We start from the raw sequence: 20320 nt of genomic DNA on the forward strand, positions 1-20320 counted from the left end.
TGGCGTCTATAAACGTCGAATACTAGCGGCGGTGTAGAGGTGTGTGTTGTGTTGGCGGCTCCGCAACGGCGTTTCGTGCAGCGACCAAATAACAACAGCACAGGCGGCGCTCCGACTGCGCCGTCAAGCTCGGGCACTGCGACGTTTTCTATTCCATGCGCTGATCCAAGGGGGAGCCGCGGAACAGGGGCGGGTCGTGAGTGATGGTTGGTGATGGTTGACGATTATCGGCGCAAATGTGCGTGTGACGTAGGCGAGCTGCAGCTGGGGTGGGCGTCTACGCGTCTATATGTGAGGGTATGCGGTGCCGTTGATGTCAGCGGGGTAGGCGACGACTGTGTTTATAGGAGACTGGGGAGATGGCGGGGGGAAGGAGGTTTGGCAGGTTTGGCGCATCGGACCGTTGCTGGAGAGGAACATGTCGGAACCCGCGACGCACCTGACAAGATCAAAGTGCGCCTCCCGAGCCTTGACCGAGGCCATCCCCAGTACCTACCCTACTAACAACCACCATTCCAGGATAGCGGAGCCATCGACTTCACCCACGATGCGCTGTTTGGCCTGGCTGTCTGGGTCTCGCTTCGCCATGGTGTGCAGCTCTGACAGATCCACGCCCGCTGAATGGCCGCCCACATCGCAACGGCCACCTACGCCGCCAACCACGCACATCTCCAGAACTCGTTCGCATGCCGTTATCCCGCTTGGCCTTATCGAGGCAAATCATCGTGCACCATCAACTAACGCCCAGTAGTGGACCGCCATGCTCGATATGCGATCGCGATGCATGTTGTGTAGCCGGCTATTACCTGCCGCATTCTTTTAGAGGTGTGAACAGCGCTCACGCATCTTGAGTACGCTCCGAGTGGTTCCGATAGCCCGGAACACCCACGAGGAACATGCGCTTTGCAACATCTCGCATCTCATACGACGCACGACGGTTGAGCTAAACCTCGTCGTGTCCATCCATATCCACCAGAACGCGGGGTAGTCCGAGAATTAGCCCGTCTTCCCCAGATCTGGACATCACATAAAGAGTGACACGGCACTCTTCATGGCGCCGGTGCTCACACACCTTCGTTGACATGTGCGAACGCATATGATCGGCATAGCATTGTCACGTGTTATAGAGCCGCTTGTGACGTAACCATGTGTAGACTCTGTGATCATAGTCGGCAGATAGGTCGAGCATAGCGGCACATCGCTGCACGACAGATATTCATCAGCCTCTCAGAACCATCTCGCTGTACACGAGCGTCATGGCAATCCAACTGCCATGTGCTCCTAAGGCAACCAATCACCTGGGCAGCCCCGTCAGCCTTGTGCACGGGCCTCATCTCCCCTCTATCAGGCAACCCTTTGCGTGGCGCAACTATCACCAACACCCTCCTTCTACTGAGTTCTTGCGACTGCTTTCTTGAGATCTTGTGTAGCCATTCCGAGCCTTCAGTCATCGTGCGACATCTTCTCAATACATCGCTATTGCTATGGCGACCTTCTCCCTCCTCCCCACCGAGCTCGTGGAATACATCGTAGCCTATCTCGCTCAACACGACATATACGCTGTTTGTCGAGTCAACAAGAGTCTTTCCAATCTAGCCATACCATTCTTGTACCGCCATGTTGATCTCTTCATACCACCGGGCAACAAACTCCCCAGGATCGATCGCTTCTGCCTAAACATCATCAGCGACAGCCGCAAAGCCAACAATGTGGAGTCAGTCCGCTTGGGACTGTCCCCAAGCGAAGATGTTAAACAGGGTCAGCGGTGGCTGGCCCCAGACAAGACCTTTGACGATCGGCAGATGTTTCGGAAAGCCATGGTTGCGTTGAGTGATGAGACGTTGGTGGCTGCGGGAGACTATCTGAGAGACGCCATCTACATGCGCGAGTACTCTGCCTATGCAGCGCTCGCCCTTCTTGTCCTTCCAAAACTCCGTCGACTCGACGTAGCAGACTACAAGCAGGCCACCTTCGACCACCTCCACAATGTCCTCCGCAATCTCGACCCCGGGACTTTATGGAACCGGCGCTATCCATCGCACGTTCTTCTTGATCGCCTCTCATCCATCAAAGAAGTATCTCTCATGGTTGATCGCAAGACTGGGGTCTGGTATCCCGGAGACAACAACCGCAATCCGATCGGCCACTTCTTGAACATCCCAGGCATTGAGAAACTCGAACTGTTCAATCTAGGCGGGCAGTCGCATGCACATGGTGTGGCTATATCACATTCACTGATAGCCTTTCCAACAGCCACTAACATCACTACGTTGGTCTTCCGACACTCGGGTGCCTTCAACCGGGGTCTGAAGTCGTTGTTCCAATGCACGCCAAAGCTACGGTCTCTTACGTACGACTCCTACTTCAACGCCCAGGCACAGACTACCCAGCGAGGAGATCTGCTTATGGTAGATGCCTGGAACGAGCACCTCAGACCCCTACAATCCACCCTGGAAGTCCTAGTCCTCACCGCGGAATACTCCGATCCAGACGCCTTCTTCTTCGCCCAACCACGCATCGGCGATAGACTCTGCGGCTTCCTCGATCTCACCGACTTTACTGAACTACATACCCTTGAAGTCGCCTTCCCCTTCCTCACTGGCGACGTTGACTTCTCCATCACCAAGGATATTTATCCCCTGTTCCCGCCAAACCTACGTCACCTCACGCTACGCCCCGATCTCTCGCACGCCCAACTTCCCTTCCCCTTCGACTCCTCCATCCTACCCAACGGCCTCACATTCGAAGAGTCAAAACAAGAAGCGCAGTGTCTGATGAACGCCCGCATGGACGTGTCCTATATGTTCCAAGCCTCCCTCTCCCTCCTCGACTTCTGGCCAACTCTAGAATCCATGTCCGTCTGGCAGCCCGCTGATCCATCACTCGAGTGGTTTGACGGCCAGATCGAAGACTTTGCGACGACGTGTCGGAACAAGAATATCACGGGTAGGCTTCTGAAGCCTATGTTGCTGAGATGGAAGAAGGCAGAGCATTGGGATTTGATGAAGGAGACGACGCTTTACGATCGGAGTGATCCGCAGTTGGGTGTCGTGGATAAATTCTGGAGGGAGGAGTGGGAGGGGAGGCCGCTGGGGATGGGGTGTCAGTATCATTTGAATGCGCTGAGTAAGGGGAAGGTCAAGCTGCGGAGGTAGGAGTCTGCTGGACTCTCTGGAACATACGTATGGCACATCCTTCTCGCAATCTCTTCCGCCAGGAAGAAACAATTTTCTTGGGCATTCCAATTCTGGCTCAGACAAACTGTCCTGCAACTTCAATTGCTCTTGAGCAAACATTTGTCATGCGATAGCTGTCGCCCCAACATTCCCAGGCACACTCATACTCTCCCAACCACTACCAACAACGCCAATAGGAACGGCCATGACAACCGACTACGACTTCTCCGACGAGTTCACTACGGCTCAGTACCTACCTCCCGGACGAAACCTTATCCTCATGGAAAACCCCCCGCCGCCCCTCCCACCAACCCAGTCGCTCCTTCAAAGAATAGCCTACGCATTAACCCCCCAACTCACGACCCACCACCTCCCCTTCGTCGTCCTTGTCGGCCTTGTTCCGATCTTGCTTCGCCATTGCACGGTGCTTATCAACGACTGCTGGCACTGGCGTGTGAAGCTAACATCTTTCCTAAACGTCTACGTATACGGCCTCATCCTGTTTGTAGTCGCGAAGGGTATCTGGGACACTGAGGTGTCGTGGGGTGAGCTTGGGGAGGTGTACAGGGCTTTGAACATGTGTATGGCGATGGCGACGATGCCGCCGGAGAGGGGGACGGGGATCGTAGGGAGATGGATTCATAAGGATGAGTAGTTGGGGGAAGGGGGCGTGTGTGGGATGAGGAGATGGGGTTGGAGGGTTGGTGGGTGGAGTTGGCTTGGGTGTGGGAGTGATGAGAGTGTTTGCGTGAGGAGGTAGGAGGGGGTGGAATAAGTTCGTTATGAGGAAATTGATACAAGTATAGAGCTTGACAAGCATTCCAAACCTAGCTACGCGCGAACTAGCGTCATGTTCTCATCCAAGAACAACCTTTATTCCTATGCACGCGATTCTTCGCGCCCTCAAGAGGAGCAACAGCTTCAATAGCATAGCGGAAGTTAATAGGCAGTGCAATTACAACAAGTCAGAGCGGCATCCAGCCTTGGGACAATACCTAGGTATTTTCTCTAAACTCCGTTAAATGTAAGACGCCGCAGTAGTACATTACACGACAACGTAGGCATAAGCGGAAACTAGTGTATTGCTGCTATACAATTACACATAATTGTCTTGCATCTCGTGTAGCAAATTAAGAGACGAGGTGGTGTAAGATGGATCTAAGACGTAAGCATAGGTAAGTACAAGGCTACTACGCACTCAGATATGTACCACCTACATTATGTGTTATTTCAACTCGCTTTTTCCCTTCCTCCACTTCGCGCGTTCGGTCCATCTTTGCTTTCAGCTCAGCCTTTCATGTCCCTTTTCTCCAACGCTTGTACGCTGTTCTCGTACTACTCGTCGGCACGTCACAGTACATCGTCCGCCAACTGCTTCCTCTTCTTTGAGTGCGCAGCAAAAGTCAGCATCACGCCCACGACTCATTTTATCTTTACTATCAGTAGGTGTGGGTTACATCATCGAATGTTCCAGTATTGTATCCATTTCGCGTTCGTCGTTTTCGTCGTATCTGCGGGACCACACCTCTTGAGCCTCGATTGGTACTCAGAATTAATGAGCTGTCTGACGAGAACCTTATGAGCGTTGAGCAATTTACTCGCAATTTTGTTATGTCCTCTCGCTGAAGCAATCTGTAATGCGCTGCCGGCTGATCCATCAATGGCGTTCGCGTCCGCTCCGGCATCAAGAAGCAGCTGTACTATTGCGTCGTGGCCGCAAACCGAGGCTCCCTGTAGTGCGCTGCCAATCGATCCACAAATGGCGTTTATGTCGGCTCCCGCCGTAATAAGCAGCTCTACTACTGGTTTGTGTCCCCAAAATGAAGCTGCGTGAAGCGCACTGCCAGATCGTCCGTTCTGCGCATTGACCTGGGCGCCCTGGTCAATGAGTAGTTTCGCGATCTTACTCAAGCCTAACATGGCTACGTAGTAAAGGGGCATCGATATTTCATACGAGTCTGATCCCCTGTCTGCCGTGCGTATGTGGGTATCGATGCAAGTATTATCCGGGCCGTAGATCCGGATCCAATTGGCATATGCAGGGTTTTCCGTTGATAAGAGCCTCATCGCTAGCTGACTCAGTTCTTTCTCATCTTCTCCAGCCTCTTCGAGATGGTCGCTCCAGAACCTTGCTGAGTACTGGGCGAGCGTAGAGAGTCCAAGAAGTCTCGTCGAGATTGGCTCCTGGAACTGGTTCAAATACCCCAAGCAACCCTTCGCTATCGTCTTGTGACACTCCAGCTTTTGCATACTGTATTCCTTCGCTGGTCCTTTCTGAATCCTGTCTGATACAAGATATTCCTGGACTGAATAGTGTGCAAGAGTGATGATACGTGAGCCACATCCTGAACCCTCTTTTCCCTCGTCATTTGTAATAGTGACCAGACTAGCGCAAATGTTCAACACTTCCAGGGGATCTACTAGCACTTCATCGCGGTCGAAAATTGGTTCGCGCCTAATATCGAGGGCAACGACTTCAGCGATCTCTCCGACCGAGAGCGGCCTGGCAGAAAACGTCAGCCATTGCAGGATTCGCATTGCGTACACGCGATCGTCTTCGCTTATCGCAGTGAGAATACGATCATAGGTCTGGTCCAGAGTTTGCGGCAAAGTGGCGAGCGACTTGCGCAGCATTGCTAAGTTGCGACACTTTGCTATCATGTCCAGTTGACATACTGCCCATCGAAACCTATTCTATTGTCAGCTCCGGCGCTATGGAAGTTAAGCGGATACACGTACATTCCTTGGGCTCCACGCCTGAGTGCTGTCTCGATTTCTCGTCTAATAGAGGCGTCCTTGTTCCACTTTTCTAGCCGTTTATCGTCGCGCAGCCTTTGCTGAGCAAACCTCAATATGTCTTCATCCACTACGCATCTCTGAAGACAAATGGTATCATCTTTTGGTACAAATGTTTCCAAAGACATCTCGATATCCCGTTCTTTCCGGCTGGTCATAAGCAGATGGACGTTGTCAAGCTGCCACCCAGCCACGGTTTCAAGTATGTCCATCAGTTCTAGGCGTTGTGTACATTCGTCGAGCGCATCCAGGGCTATATAAACATGCGTGAATTGCCGTATCATCTGCGGTGCCACCTCCAGAAGTGCGGGTAGTGGCGGCTGTTGGCTTCCGTCTCCACAGGATTTAAACAACTTGTCGAGATCCTTGGGTATCATAATCGAACGGTGCAGGAGCTGACTGAACAAAGAACGGATCATCAGCTCTGGATCCTGTTTCTGCGCATCCATGAAGTCGAAGTAAAAATACACCGTCACCATGCTAATGTCGTCATGGCAGTACTGCATCAGATGCTCGATAATAGTAGAGCTGAGGACAGTCTTTCCACAACCTGGAATTCCATACAGCCATAGTCGCGACGCCGCTGTCTCCCTCCACTTCTTCAACTTTGTACTTCGCAGCAGCCATTGCCCGGTTTCAGCTTCCCGCTGCTTGTGCGCTTTATTGTAGTTCATGGATGGGTCGGGGGCGGAAAGCCAGTTGCGTATCTTGGCATTCATGACCAACGCTCCATCGGTGCTTTCTGAAGCTTCCTGCACTTCCTTCTCTAGTCGCTTCATCGCTTTCTCTCGACCTTCGCCATAGATCAACGGTAAGTGGCATCCGAATATACCTAGCAGACAGTAGGCCTTGTCCTCTTCTCTTGTCGTTTGACGATGCTGCGCCCAAGAAAAACGCTCAGCAACCTTGAACCTGGACAAGTCGCCTCCGGGCAAAGCTGTGAGAGGTATCCCCGTAAGCTCATATATGGTTTGGTTAAGCGATCCTTTGTCACCCAGCCATTCCCCGTCTTTAGAGAAGAATTCGACGGATCGTGGAGCTAGAAGCTCTTGGAGGGTCCAGCCTCTAGTAAACCACCTGCTTGCCTTGAAAGCTGCCTTCCATCTTGAAGATGACCTGCCGTCCTCGTCCGAGGACTTGCGCTCGACGTCTGAGAGGAAGACGTAGCACTTTTCTGATTTCTGATACCAGCGGAACATCGAATTGATTGCCTCCGAGAGTTCTGTGTTGTTTGCCTTATCGATGCAGCAGGTGTCTACCCAGAAGTATTTCAACTCGTCATGCTTCGCACGCTGTGCACAAAAGCGAATCTTGTCCCAACCCTCTTTTTTCTTTGCTATCGCTTCATTGTTGGCCTCAATATCCTTCATACTATCCAGGCTTCTCAGATCGTCGAAGGTCACCTCTTGCTCTCCCCAGGTATGGGACAGGATGGCATAGCGAGGCATTTCCTCACTACGAATGATATCTTTTGTCCATGCGATTTCTCCATCGTCTGTCATATAAAGGAACCGCATTGCGTTGTGTTTGTACCTGCACGCACTACCTAGGTAGTGAAACTCCCGAAGCCACGAAGCAGGTCACGATGACCAAAAGGACATAGCCGCTCGTTGAACAGCAAAAGTAAGTGCTTTCAACTCAGACTGCTATCCAGAGATTGTCTGCGAGCTCCGTCCACGTCGCAGTTTGGTGGCGGATCGGTAGTGAGGGCCCTTCGGTAATATGACGCAGCGGTTCATTCATGCGGGTCATCGGATTCGAGATTAGTGAGATTATTGCGAGTGTTCCCAGTGGTCTGCAGATTTAAGTGAAGAGGGAAGAAAAGCTGGTCTCCCGGCGCTGACTGTTGGGGACTGCATCTTCGACACCCAAGGTGGAAGGCTCAGCCCACAGCCAGCCCACCTGCAGCGGTGGCGTTCACTACAGGAAGGCGGTGCAAGGCTGAGGAACCATCGCTATGCGACGGCGACGGCGACAAGCGGTAAGTGAGACACCAAAGGGGGTAGAGACGCGATGGCTGATGTAGACAGCATGATGCGCAAGCTGCCCAGGTGTTGTTTATCAAAGGAGCATGCCGGCGCTCTTTTATTAGAGGTTCCCGAGATCTACGGAGTACCTAGGTACTCAGGCGGCCTGCCAAGGCTTGTCACCACCTTGTTTAGGGAAAAGAAAAGACATGTGACTGACACCGTATTCTCTAAAGGGCTGAAACTCAGAAGTCTACATTACCTTCAACTGCTGGCAGATGTTCATCGTGCGCCAATGTAGGTAGACTGCAGCGCGCCTATTATCCCAATCAATTTCTTCCTCTTCTTCCGCGGTACAACCTCTTCGCTACCAGCTCAACCACAACTTCTCCTCCATGTTCGCTCGAACGTCCATCTCTACTGGTGGAATCCCACCTCGTGCAGATACAAACGTCGTGAAATTAGCCCTCTGCGCATTACGCCGACGCCGAACCGCGCATTGAGCCTCACCGCGCATTACGCCGTGCAGCTACTGCGTACAGTCTAGGCTGCCTCGCTTGGAGGGATCTATCAAGTTGATGTCGAGTTGCTATTGGGTAAACGCTCCGAAGTTTCATAATGGGAAGGAGGATGTGCGAAATGGTAGTCGAGGAAGCGAGCGAGGGACACAGTGTAGGTAAGAGCGGTGAGATAGAGATCTAGGAGACGAGGCTGAGAAAGCGTCAGCAATACATATTCGAAAGCGACACCAACAAAACCAAGCATGAAAAAAAGCTTTTGAAGCCAAGTGCGGAGGTGGAGATATCGTGAGCTTGTTTCGTTTCGTGCCTTCGCTGGACTCAAACATGCGGAGGTTGGTTCAAAACAGGGGTACGGGCCGACACTTGCTGTTCCCAGATACGAGAGGGACCTGAGCAGATCAGGACTCACCGAAGCAAGTTCTTCGTGCGTTCTCGCTCGTCTCGTGATAAGGCGATTGCAATCTATTCATTTACATCGTGGCTAAATCTGAGTCGCGGATGCAAGAAAATGGTCAACATGGCTTTCGTTCAAGGTTGATAAGAAGGGCTTTGTCCACTGCCTTCCTCCTCATCCTGCGCCAACCTGAACGTCAATATCACAAAGAGAGGCATCTTCTAACTCTCACACGCCAGCACAATGCAGATCTCCGCTCTCATCCTCCTCTTCACCGCCACGGCCTCCGTCTCCGCCTGGGTACATCTCCCTCCCATCCCCCATGACCCCTTACCCCCTCCCCCATCCCCATCCCCATCCCCCCGTCTCCATACCCATCCACCCAACTAACACTCCCACCCCCAGCAATGTTTCGACCACGACGAGCACTTCACCACCAACCACGCCCAGCTGTCCGAAGGCAGCGACCCCAACAACCAATGGGGATACTGCCCATCTAAGACAGGATGCTGCGCCGATGGCAAAACGTGGTATGCGTGCAAGAACGTGAGTTTAACCTCGCCGAGATCTGTACTGGTAAGGATGGTGAAGCTGATTAATAGGTAGGTGTGCAAGGGTGGTGCTGCTTGCAGTGTTGGTGGGGGAAAGACTTCTTGCTAGAGAGGTGGCGAGCTGGGGATGTGTATATAGAAGTCGATTATTGTTGCTTGGAGGCGGCATGTCGCAAGCCTGAATGGAGGAGTGGAATCATTTTAATGCTGAATGTCGATGTGCTTCGTTTCCATCTTGGTCATTGACCCCTGCCATGCTACCGAAGCTCTTTTTTATTGTCAAACACCACTTCTTGAGAGTTAGTCAGTATGTGGCAAGCCCTGGGAGACTTTTGAATGTAGTAAGATGGAAGTTGGATAATGTCAATAAAAAACGACTATACTCTAGTCCCTACGCTCTCAAACACCCAAACGCCCAAACCGCACAGCAAGAAGGCTATGACATACGTACAGTACGATATCAACCAAAACAACGAGAATGCAGCCCTAGCCCAAGAACGACGTGATGGAATTCAAGCGTTACCGTGCCTAAGCGCATCTCTCATCTACGCACCACCAGCCCTCCCCGTAGTCGTAGCACTACTAGGCTGATCATTATTCCAAGTCAAATACGTATGATCCCCCAACTTGCGCGGCTTGATCAGATGTGTAGCCAGGAAGACCGCTCCGAGCAAGATGCAAATGCCGCCGACAACGAGGTATGCGATGCCGAGGAAGGGGTTTTTGCCGCCCATGACGGTGCGTGTGGAGATGAGGATGGATTTTGTGCCGCTGTATTTGTCGACGGGGTAGCCTGGGGGTGGGTTAGTGGGAGGTGTGGGGAGGGGGAGGAAGGGGGAGGACGGGGGAGGAGGGGTGGAAAGGGAAGAGCGATGGAGAGAACATACGGTCATAGATCTTAAGACGATAGGTACCAGCAGTCAAAACGTCCTTGTCATTACGCTGGTACAATTTACTGAATGTAGGCAGACCCGCAGTCCTCATCCAGACCTGGAACTGCTCCCAGGTATGCAGGTTAGGCAGCTTATCGCCGTATCGCCCATTCTCGTATTGTTCCTGCCAGTTCGGTGGTGGAACGACATCCTCAGGTTTGTACTTTGTCTCGCCGTAGAGATCGCCCTCGTGGCTCCATGACGTTCCCTCCACAGTCATTGTGTAGTTCTGGCCACCGGCATTCGTGCCACCCGCGGGGTTGGCCAGCGTCAACTGGCTGAATGTGTCGTTGAACATGGAGTTCGCGATGAGACCGCAGGGGTAGTACGGCTTGCCTGTCTCGGAGTCTACGTCCAGCGGCGAGCAGTCGCCCGAGCTGAGGTCGCTGGCACTGCGGGCATCACCCTTGAGTTGTTGGATATCGACGGACTTGACGTAGCGGCGGTGGTTCTGGTAGAAGTTCGTGAGGCGGTAGTAGAAGAGGATCGGCGGCTTGATGTCCTCTGGGATGTTGAAGCTGAGGATGCACACGTTTGTCTCTTGCTCGACACCGGATTCGAAGGTGTAGTTCTCGCGTCCCCAACCCCACATCGCCTGGGGATCTTCCTTGGATCTGAAGGTCGCGGACACTCGTCCGCCGGGAATTGGGTCGAGCGGGTTCTCGGCGTTGGGGTCGAAGTTTACGGGGACTTGGGGCGCGGTGCTGTTGCAGTTTGTGTAGTCGATTGAGATCTCCTGGACCTGCGCGCTAGCATAGAGAAGAAGGCCGCCGATGGGGGCAAAGATAACTCCGACGATGAAGAAGAGAGGCAGAACGGTCTTCGGCGTTAAGATGGGCCTGATGCGCGGTTAGTCGTGGGTATTGCCATCTCCTGCCCTGATTCCACCTACTGCCATGCCTTCAAGCGCTGCTGCCTGAACGCAGTATCTAGTATCCCATCAGCAATGTCCTCCTTCGCGCATGTCCATATCAGGCTTACTCGGCGGCCTCCTGCTCTTGGTCTTCTTCGGCTCGTCGCGGCTGGGGTCCTGGCTGCTGATGGAGTCGGTATGCTCGACCTGCTGTGTGCGCGACATGATGGGCGGTTCCGCGCGACTCGGCGGAGTCGATTGGTGGAGTGAAAGGTAGTCGTCGCGGACGGGAGGAGTGGTGGGAACGCGCGGGTTTGAGGTCGGCCAAGCCGTTGTCCCAAATTAGTGACAGAGCAGCCGCGCCACGCCTGCACGCCTGTGGAGCTTACGCATCCCCGCCCGAGACCCTGAGCCTTTCACGGACGTATCACGGACTCGTCATCGCAGCAGCATCGCAGTACCCCATCAATTCATCAACGAATATTTAAGCGGTCCCAAGGCATTGCGGAGAACATTCAAGTTATGTGAGATAGTGCATTCTGGTCTAGTACTAAACATGATAGAAAGCCTGCATTTGCGGCGACAATGTCCACACGGGACTACAACATTCGTTGGTGGGAGCTGAGGGGTATCGCATGCCGTTAGATAAAGAAAAGGAAAGTCGAGAAGCCCAAATACGCCATGAGGGAGGACAGTATCCACTCCCGAACACCTGTTCATACCAACAGTAATATCCATAAAACCCATCGAAACGCCGTTCATAATATCATGCGGAGGAGGACATCCATCACTCCATGTAAATCATACCAGTCTTATCCAAAGAAAGCGAGCCCAGTCAGGTGGGCCGCGAGATGCAAAGTGCAACTTGATGCATCGTAACCAAGAAGAGTAAAAAGAATGGGAAGGGCTATGCGATGCGGGCTCAGAGGTACTGGCGGAAGTAGTCGGGGTTGAACCAGCCTACACGGTCATATGACTGCCACAGTTTGCTAGCCTTGTTGACGTCAATCTTGCACGCCTGCTGGGCATCTGTCTTGCGGAACTCTTTGCCAATCTTCAGAGCCTCGATGCGGGCCTGGAAGATGCGTCGCTTGCTGGTGAGGTAGGTGGCGCAGTTGAGGCGGAGTGTGCCAGCGAGGTTCAACTCAGCCTCGTGCAGCAGCTCGCGATCGGGATCGTCGGCGAGCGAGAGCGCTTGCCCTTTCCACTCAGCCTTGAGCGCCTTGGTATTGCCCTTGGGCAGTGTGTCCAGGGGTGGGGCGTAGTCGGGGATGGCAGTGTAGTCAGAGTCGTCGCGGTTGGTGACTGGTCGTGCTGGCTTGGGAGAGGCTGACTTGGTGGTGGGGGAGGTGTCGAATGAGTCGTGGATCTGAGTAAGAGGCGTGCGCTTAGGCTTGGGTGCGGCACGAGGGGCGCGAGCAGGCAGCCGTGGAACAGCGACCTTGGGCTGGCGGAGTTTTGAAGACGGCGCAGGGGCGAGCTTCTTCAAGGCTGGCCGCTTCTGCACACGGCCGCTACGGACCTCGTCGATTTGCTTGTCGAAGGCGCGTTCTTGAGCCCACCATGCCTTGGGGTTGTTGCAGGCCTCTCTGAAGACAATGGATCGGACTTTGGCAACCAATTCGTAGTCAGCGCGGCTCGGCTTGCTCTGGAGTTGTGCATAGTCTTGTGACTTCATGTGCGAGGTGATGACATCTTGCGAGGCTGACTCGGGTGACTCGTCGGGGAACAGCGGCATGTGAGCAATTGGCGCCGCTGCATCAGCCGAGACGAACAGCTGGGGATCGCGTGTGCACTGCTCTTCTGAGCTCTCCATGTTCTCCTTCTGTGCCTGTGTGTCGTATGGGGAGATTGGCGGGGAGGCGTAGGCGATGCGGTGGGCGGCTGCTGCCTGGATCGCCATGAAGTCGGTCTTCACAGCAGACTGCGAGGGTGCTGAATTGAAGGAGGAGAAGGGTGATTGAGGGTAGGCAGGCGGAATTGACGTGCCAAACGACTCTGATCGCTTCATTTCAGGGGGCGAGAGGAGGGAGGAAACGGTGAGCCGATTGCTCGGGGGCGTCTTATAGTGCAAGTTTGCCATTGCGGTGTGGTGCGAAAGTTTGTCCTTTGGTTAAAGCGCAACGTCGGGGCGGTAGCGATATATGAATGTGTCCAGGCAGCCACTGGAGCGTGGTGCGTTGGTAATGCGATCAATGGTAGAGTATAAGTGGAGGGTAGGAGCCTTGGTTGAGCGAACGGCTTCGCCACAGTTATGCTGTCAGGTGTGCCCGGGCGCAAACGTGACCGTGGAAGCCGGCAGAATGGTCCGACCGACTGCTTATACCAGTTATGCGAGCGGGCAATTAGTCAGGCAGTCGTGACAATTGAAAAAGCAGTGCGGAGTTAGGACGATTGAATTGCGTGGTAGGTTAGTCGTCCCGAAACAGACGGGGTGAGCGGGCTGGTTATAAGAAGCACCACCCAGGCGCGTCGGGGTTTCAGTAGGCTACAGGATGGACAAGGCCAGTGTGACTGTCCTTTGAGACACTGCGGCCCATGTGCTAGCGAACCAGACAAAGAGGGTGTGCGGTTGGCGCGTGCCAGCAGGCTCTCATCCTCCCAGGCCAGGCATCATCCATAAGAGGAGCGCCCGTTGCGCGCGGCCGGCAGCTGACGAATGCGGGCGGCCAAGAAGTGAATAGAAGGAAGACGAAGGGGGCTCCAATGAGAGCGGCCAATTGCGCAGCGACGCGTGAGGCGGAGCTGGGAGCGCGCAATGCTCTCTGACTGTCTGAGAGATTGAGTCACTGCACAGGCGATTACCTGTCGCTCCGTCCCAGCAAACCGGGCTAGTCCATCGGGGCCGAATGAACCGTCCCCATCGTCACATCATCACTGCGCTCCAGGGCTACATACACGTTGCCTGCCCTCATTGCGCCCTGGATGCAGCGACTGAGGCCTGGTACTATGTCATTGGCACCCGATTCCAGTCAATTCCCAGTCCTCCCAGCCAGCGTGTCACCGCAGCGCCCAATTCCAATCCCCTCTACAGATCGCTTCCGGTGGACAGTGTCCGAGTCACCGCTTCCGTCATCGTTCCTCGTACTACGCTATTGTGCAGTCTGACCGCCGTCGATAATGCAGAGATGACTATCCCACATGCTCCACATTCCAGCAATTGACCCATCGCGCCAATCGACTATGCTTGACCCTGCGCTTGACCTGCGCTTGACCTGCCAGAGCCCAATTCACTTCAACTGCCCTTCGCGGCCAGTGGCGGCCGAATTGAGTGCTCATCTGCATGGATCTAACCCCCCCTCCGTCAGCGGCGGCTACCGAAGACAGGCTGCTCACCGAGTTCTGTGGAATGGCGGTTCCCGTTCATGGTCTTGTGACATGGACACCATCAAGCGGCTGTAGTGGACGCCACTGGCGTGGAGCTGCAAAGGACCAGCGCCGACTAGAAGGTTCACTCAGGGCAGCTCATGTCTCGCAGCGGGTAACATGCGATGTGTGCGTCGTTAGCCCACCTGCGGTACGTTCCCGCCATGTTATCGATTACCACTCGTCTTTGCATGTGAAAGTGAGCCCCGTGCTCAGCTGGTCAAATAACTAGGTCATCTACACCATGACGCCTGTCCACCTGAACATCTCCCACGCTCTCCGCACACCGTCGCTCACGGGGCAATGAGGCTTCACACCATCTTCTGTTTGGTCGAGGTCATTCTTCGGAAACCCGGGGTGTCTTATCGTCGTTATCGTGCTGTGGGGGAGGGGTATGCCAGAAACCCCTCAACCCTCATCTCTCGACGGCGCTGTTACCGCCAGGCTTGCCATCTGACCTCAGCCGCCTGATACCGTCTCTTGCCTTGAATGCCAGCCATGTCAATCTCCCAGAATATCGCTTCCGCTGTACCCCTCACCATTTGCGCCGACGAGCGCGGCCCAGACCGATGCCGAGTAGGTTCCGCGGACAAAGCAATTAGATCCTGACTCAATAGACTTTGAACTTCTCGATCATGGCGCGCTTTGCACAACTCAATCAGTAGCCTTGAATCGCGACACCAGACACCACAGACTGTCGCAGTCCATCTAGAAGCCTGGCCGCGCCTTCTGCGGGTAGATCTGCGCATCAAGGTGCCAGCCCGAATCTGGTCAGCCGATAGGACAATGCGAGCAGATGACTTGCTGCCCCGTCTTGCGAGTTCCCACTACGCCCAGCACCACGGGGGACCCTGCATCTGTAATGCTGGTAACCTGCCACCCATTCAACGACAACAATGGCGAGCTGCAGGACCTTGTTTCATGGCTTTACCAAAAGTGAAGGCTGCGCCGTCCTTTGATTACCACGTTGCGAAATGGCGTCATGGGTGCTTGCTGCCAGGTCCGCCCTGCATCAAAACAAATGCGAGGCTGCTGGAAATAGACTGTCTCGCCGACTGTCAGCTGCAGGCACATTAGACTTGGAGTTGAATTGACCAACAATCTCGCAGTTGGCGTAAGCAGGGCTGAGGGCAAGTAGAGCAGTAATGACGCAAACTGTATTTGCTTCACCGCTTCGACACGCATCGATGAGATCGAGATTATTGCATTCAGTTGCTAGGAATAGTCAGATCAAGTTACATGTTATGGCATTGACGGTTTCACGTGCCTTCGTGGGCCTTGCCCCGCGCTTTCCCGCGCTCCCGTCGCGACTGCCTCAGCCTTGGCTCAATCCACCAATCCATGAAATTCCCCACATACGTCATCTTCAATTCGACACAACACCATGCACTCATACCATTGCGCGTTACAATGGCATCGCCAGTATCGCCACTGCCTTCTAGCCGCCACTTCGTAACGCAGCTACTTGATTCGTTGGCCGCTCCGCCGTCAATTGACCAAGCTGCTGTGAACGCAAATGCCAATGCCAATCCGCTCAATAATGTATCAGATGCGACGAGAAAACAGCTGCTTTCGCTGCAAGTACTCTTTCCGAATGAGTTCATACCAGCGTTGGACCTTCTCGATCGACGGCTCGTGACGCGGTTTCGGATATGCGATGGAGAGGAACTTGCCGCGAGGGCGACAGGTGCGGAGCAAAGAGATGCCGGGACAGTGGAGGATGTACAGATGCAAGATGCACAAGATGGACCACCACTGCAACATCAGAATTGTCCGCCGGGGCAAGCAGGCACCAATACCCCCGCTGTAAACACGAATGAGTCTACCGCTCCAGACGAAGCAAAACACCACAACGCCACTACAGCACCAGAACCCCACAACCTAAACACAATATACTACGTCCGCTCCGCCCAACACCGCCCCTCCCGCTTCTCCACCTCCTACGACACTCTATCAACGTACCAAGTGCGCCTTCTGGGCTGGAATTGCTCCTGTCCTGCGTTTGCATTCGCTGCTTTCCCTGCTGGTCATACGTTCACACCTATTCCTGTCGGCAAGCCAATATATCCAGCACAACATGCAGAGGACAAAATGGGGGATGAGGGTATGGAGTGGATCTTCGGGGGCATAAGTCTAGGAGACGATATGCCGCCTGTGTGTAAACACCTACTCGCATGCGTGTTGGCGGAGAGGTGTAAGGGATTATTCGGTGGGTTTGTGGAGGAAAGGGATGTTAGTGTTGAGGAGGCGGCGGGGTGGGCTGCTGGGTGGGGGGATTGAAGTAATTTCAATAGCAGTTCGTGTTTACTGGGCTGAAGTCCAGGGTTCATGGAGTTATTTCGATACTGAGAAGGGTTCATGTGGGGAGATGCTGTGACGATACCCAATGCCGCTGCAGCACGGCTCATGCAGAAGAAATCAAGGAGAGACAATAGCATGGCACCACACTGGTCTCAGACGACTTGATGTCATGTTCTTTCATCATATCACATCTATCAGCCATTATGCCATAACATGTCTTTTCACATGCCCAGGTCGCTTAGCCCAAAGCCATTTCCGACCCTACGTTCTTCTCATCGGCTCCGAGATAGTATAATACACAGGTCTTTGCCCTGCATCCCTCTCAAACGCTCCTCAGCTCCGCGCTTATTTCTTCTTCGTCTCCTCCTTACCCTTCTCTTTACCCTTCTCCCCCTCCTTGACTTCACCGTTCTTCTCTCCCTCCTTCTTCTCCTTGTCGCCCTCTTTACCCTCATCTTTCTTCGCCTCCTTGTCTTCCGCTTGCTGCTTGTTTTGTATCTTGTTCTCGATCAAGTCGTGGAAGGCGGTGATTGCGCGGATCAAACTGGACAGGTAGATAGCCATGAGCTGGTCGTTTGTCTTGACGCTCATAGCACGTGCCAGTTCGCCATTGTCAACTGCGCCTGCCTGGCCCGCGGAGGCTCCAACACCGTTTGTTGCGCCACCGACGGGTGCGGCCTTGGGTGTGGAGAGGTTGGGCAGCAAGTTGAAGACGTCTTGCAGGTTGCCGAGGATGGCGTGGTTGACGGGCAGGTCTTCGTCGAGGACCTTTTGCAGGTATTGGCCTATGTCTCGTAACCGCAGGTGCAGGCCTTGGAGCGATTGCAGTTGTGAGGTTATGCGTGTGGAGAGGGTGCCGACGGCGACGTCGCGGATGTCGCGGAGGAGGTGCTCGACTCCGATTTCCTCGGCCTCTTCGGCTTCGATTATTGAGGGGGTGTGGACGAAGGTCTTGGAGGTCGTTGTGCCGTCCTGGGTATGTTAGCATTGAAGCTGTATGGTAAGAGACTGGCAACTGCGGTGGTGTCGCCGCCACCGAGCCTGCCGTGCACTTACATCCTTGATCTCCTCCACCGCAAAGTAGGCGTCTGTGGGTACGCCCACCTCCTTCGGCTGTACATCAATAATGACAAGTAGCGGGTTCGGTGTGTATCGCTTGAACAGCTCGTTGACCTCCAAATCCGATGCCCTCAACTTAGGCCCTGTGTGATACCAGCCGATGAGCTTCTCGCGCGCGTTGACCTTCTTGAACATGTCGTTCATCGACTCGACGTAGTTGTGGTCTAGGAACCATACTGACGGGTCCTTCTCGTCTTCCTCGAATGGCACTGCAGGTCTGTCAGCTGGCGGAACGTCGCTTGTCCTGTTCACCGTCCAGGCGGCAAACGAGACAATGGAGGGGCTACACACCCGCGAAGCTGTTGGATACCCGCACGTTCTTGCCATCGTTCTGTCCGAGGAGCACACCGACTACTCTCCTCTTGGTTCCTTTTGCTTGGCGGCCGTAGTGGTCGGCTGCGGAGAGGAGGACGAGAGGCGCGACGGAGACGTTGCGGGTCACGAGTGACAGCGTCTCAGCTGTGGTGGCGGGCATCTTGGGGATGTGGACTCAGTATCGCCGGGGATGATGTTGGGAGGTTGGCAGCGATACGGGTGGGGATTGTGGGGGAGGGCGGTGATGGTGGTTGTTGTTGATGCGGCTCTGCGGTGTCCATCGAAGCTTTCGGAACTGGACATGGTGAGGGTGGGTCAGAGCTCGCGCGCTAGTACTTCCAGCAGTGCGTCAGTGAGCGACATGGGAATTGCGATAGTTCAGCACGACTAAACACGGTAGATAAATACGTCAATTAGAATCAACGGACTATAACAATGGCAAATGTCTGGTATCTGAAGAAAGGATAATGTACAAAAAGCCGAAGGCGAAGACGCGAAACCACCCAAGATCAGTCCAGCGATCAGATCATGCAAAAGCGAAGGTCAAACATTATCGCATTATTCCAGGAGTGCGTGACGAAGAAACAATCATAGCGTAGCGGTGGGGAAGTAGTACTGGTCCCAAAGGAACTCGTAGTCTTCGATGACACCGCCGACCATGTCGAGAAGAGGCTTGCCCTTCAGCGATCCGGTGATACTGTGAATCCAGGCCCTGTTCAATGTTAGTTATGGCTGAATGAACGTCAATGTGACAAGACTTACTTGGTGATGTTCTCGTAGAAGGCGCCGCGCATAGCCCACCATCCCAGGGACCAGCCCCGCTTGCGCAGCTCTTCCTTCTCCAGTCCGGTCAGCCCGCGAAGGCCTCCAGCGAGTCGCTCTTGGAAGTCCTTCTTGGCCAGTTGGCGTGCACCATACTCCATGCTGACACCAATCAACCACGGCCTCCAGCTCTTCCTGTCGCCACTAAAATGTTGCATAGCCAGGGCGTAGACAACCGGTCGGAGGATGTACAGTGCTTCGGCCAGCTCGCCCTTTCCGCTGACGCGGTGGAGCAGCGCCTTCGGGGGCTTGATATCGTCCGCGGTGAGGACCTTGGAGAGGAGGTAGCTTGAGATATCCGAAGAATCCGGTAGACTGGGCATGGAGAGGCCGGTCCTAGGCATTGCCCAGTTCTCTGCCTCTACTGAGCGCTCACTTGGCGGTGTGTCCATGCCATCGGCCGATGCCGACGACTCTTCCAGCGAGCTTGGGTCAATCTCTCGTTGTGGGAGTGGCGGCGACAGGAGTGGTCTCGAGTTGGTCAATCGAAGCAGCAGCAACCGACATACTGCCTTGACAATCTCCAGCAACACGACCACGCGCCATCGCACCTTCTCGCCCTTCCGCTTCGCTGCCATCTCCCATAGCAGTTCTGTGTATTGGATCATCTGGAGCACTAGCGCAATGCGCTTGTATGTGGGCGAGTTCTGCGTCCAGAACTTGGTGTATCGATGATGCGGGGTGAGGGGCTGCCGCCGCGTTCCAGGCATCTGTGCCATGGCTTTTGAGAGGAGAGAGTCATGATATAGGGAGAGGACTTGGACGCCGCTGTGTACTGGGTGGTGTTAGTCGGGACGAATGCGCGATAGCCGGACGCGACCTACTGGATTCGGATGCGACTTCTGATTCCCGGAAGCGGCCTATACAGAGTTAGCAAAATGCGCAAATGCAGACACTGAGCTGACTGACCAGGTATAATGTATGTCAGCGACCGCAGTGCGGATTCAATCTGGGTGACGGCGCTGCTGTTCTTGGTGATGAAGTCGGAGTACATGCCCAGCCACTGCGACGGCATGGACAGCACCTCGCCCGTTTTCTGCGTCGCCTGCCTGTACATGTCTGCAGTCGCCCCAGCTGACGCGCCGAGATGATGCGATTGCGCGACGTGGATGTAGTCGTGTCCGAGTGCACGTGTGTGTAGATAGGAGCGATGGGCGAGGGTGAGATCATGGCTCCATTATCGCGTGCGCTACCGACCGGCCAAGTA

General features: G+C 54.3%; 6 protein-coding genes across 6 annotated transcripts; 1 reads left to right on the forward strand and 5 right to left on the reverse strand.

Moving 5' to 3' along the window:
* Positions 1–1484: 1484 nt before the first annotated feature.
* J4E90_008386 (uncharacterized protein) lies at positions 1485–3155 on the forward strand (the record flags this gene model as incomplete). The annotated part of the gene is made up of 1 exon (XM_051437914.1): positions 1485–3155. One exon carries the CDS (start codon positions 1485–1487, stop codon positions 3153–3155), a length of 1671 nt encoding a protein of 556 aa, XP_051287913.1.
* Positions 3156–5652: 2497 nt separating this feature from the next.
* J4E90_008387 (uncharacterized protein) lies at positions 5653–7489 on the reverse strand (the record flags this gene model as incomplete). Its single annotated transcript, XM_051437915.1, has 3 exons — positions 5653–5679; positions 5853–5865; positions 5916–7489. 3 exons carry the CDS (start codon positions 7487–7489, stop codon positions 5653–5655), a joined length of 1614 nt encoding a protein of 537 aa, XP_051287914.1.
* Positions 7490–9950: 2461 nt separating this feature from the next.
* Positions 9951–11415, reverse strand: J4E90_008388 (uncharacterized protein; the record flags this gene model as incomplete). Its single annotated transcript, XM_051437916.1, has 4 exons — positions 9951–10198; positions 10293–11176; positions 11230–11266; positions 11319–11415. The coding sequence occupies 4 exons, from the start codon at positions 11413–11415 to the stop codon at positions 9951–9953; spliced, it is 1266 nt and encodes a 421-aa protein (XP_051287915.1).
* Positions 11416–12112: 697 nt separating this feature from the next.
* J4E90_008389 (uncharacterized protein) lies at positions 12113–13273 on the reverse strand (the record flags this gene model as incomplete). Its single annotated transcript, XM_051437917.1, has 1 exon — positions 12113–13273. The coding sequence occupies one exon, from the start codon at positions 13271–13273 to the stop codon at positions 12113–12115; it is 1161 nt and encodes a 386-aa protein (XP_051287916.1).
* Positions 13274–17202: 3929 nt separating this feature from the next.
* On the reverse strand, positions 17203–18451 carry RPN8 (proteasome regulatory particle subunit; the record flags this gene model as incomplete). Its single annotated transcript, XM_051437918.1, has 3 exons — positions 17203–17829; positions 17914–18185; positions 18268–18451. 3 exons carry the CDS (start codon positions 18449–18451, stop codon positions 17203–17205), a joined length of 1083 nt encoding a protein of 360 aa, XP_051287917.1.
* Positions 18452–18879: 428 nt separating this feature from the next.
* On the reverse strand, positions 18880–20170 carry J4E90_008391 (uncharacterized protein; the record flags this gene model as incomplete). Its single annotated transcript, XM_051437919.1, has 4 exons — positions 18880–19003; positions 19054–19888; positions 19938–19973; positions 20023–20170. 4 exons carry the CDS (start codon positions 20168–20170, stop codon positions 18880–18882), a joined length of 1143 nt encoding a protein of 380 aa, XP_051287918.1.
* Between the last annotated feature and the right edge of the window lie 150 nt (positions 20171–20320).

The sequence above is a fragment of the Alternaria incomplexa genome, assembly GCF_024043165.1.
Source record: "Alternaria incomplexa strain BMP 0042 chromosome Unknown scaffold_13, whole genome shotgun sequence".
Classification (NCBI taxonomy): Eukaryota; Fungi; Ascomycota; class Dothideomycetes; order Pleosporales; family Pleosporaceae; genus Alternaria; species Alternaria incomplexa.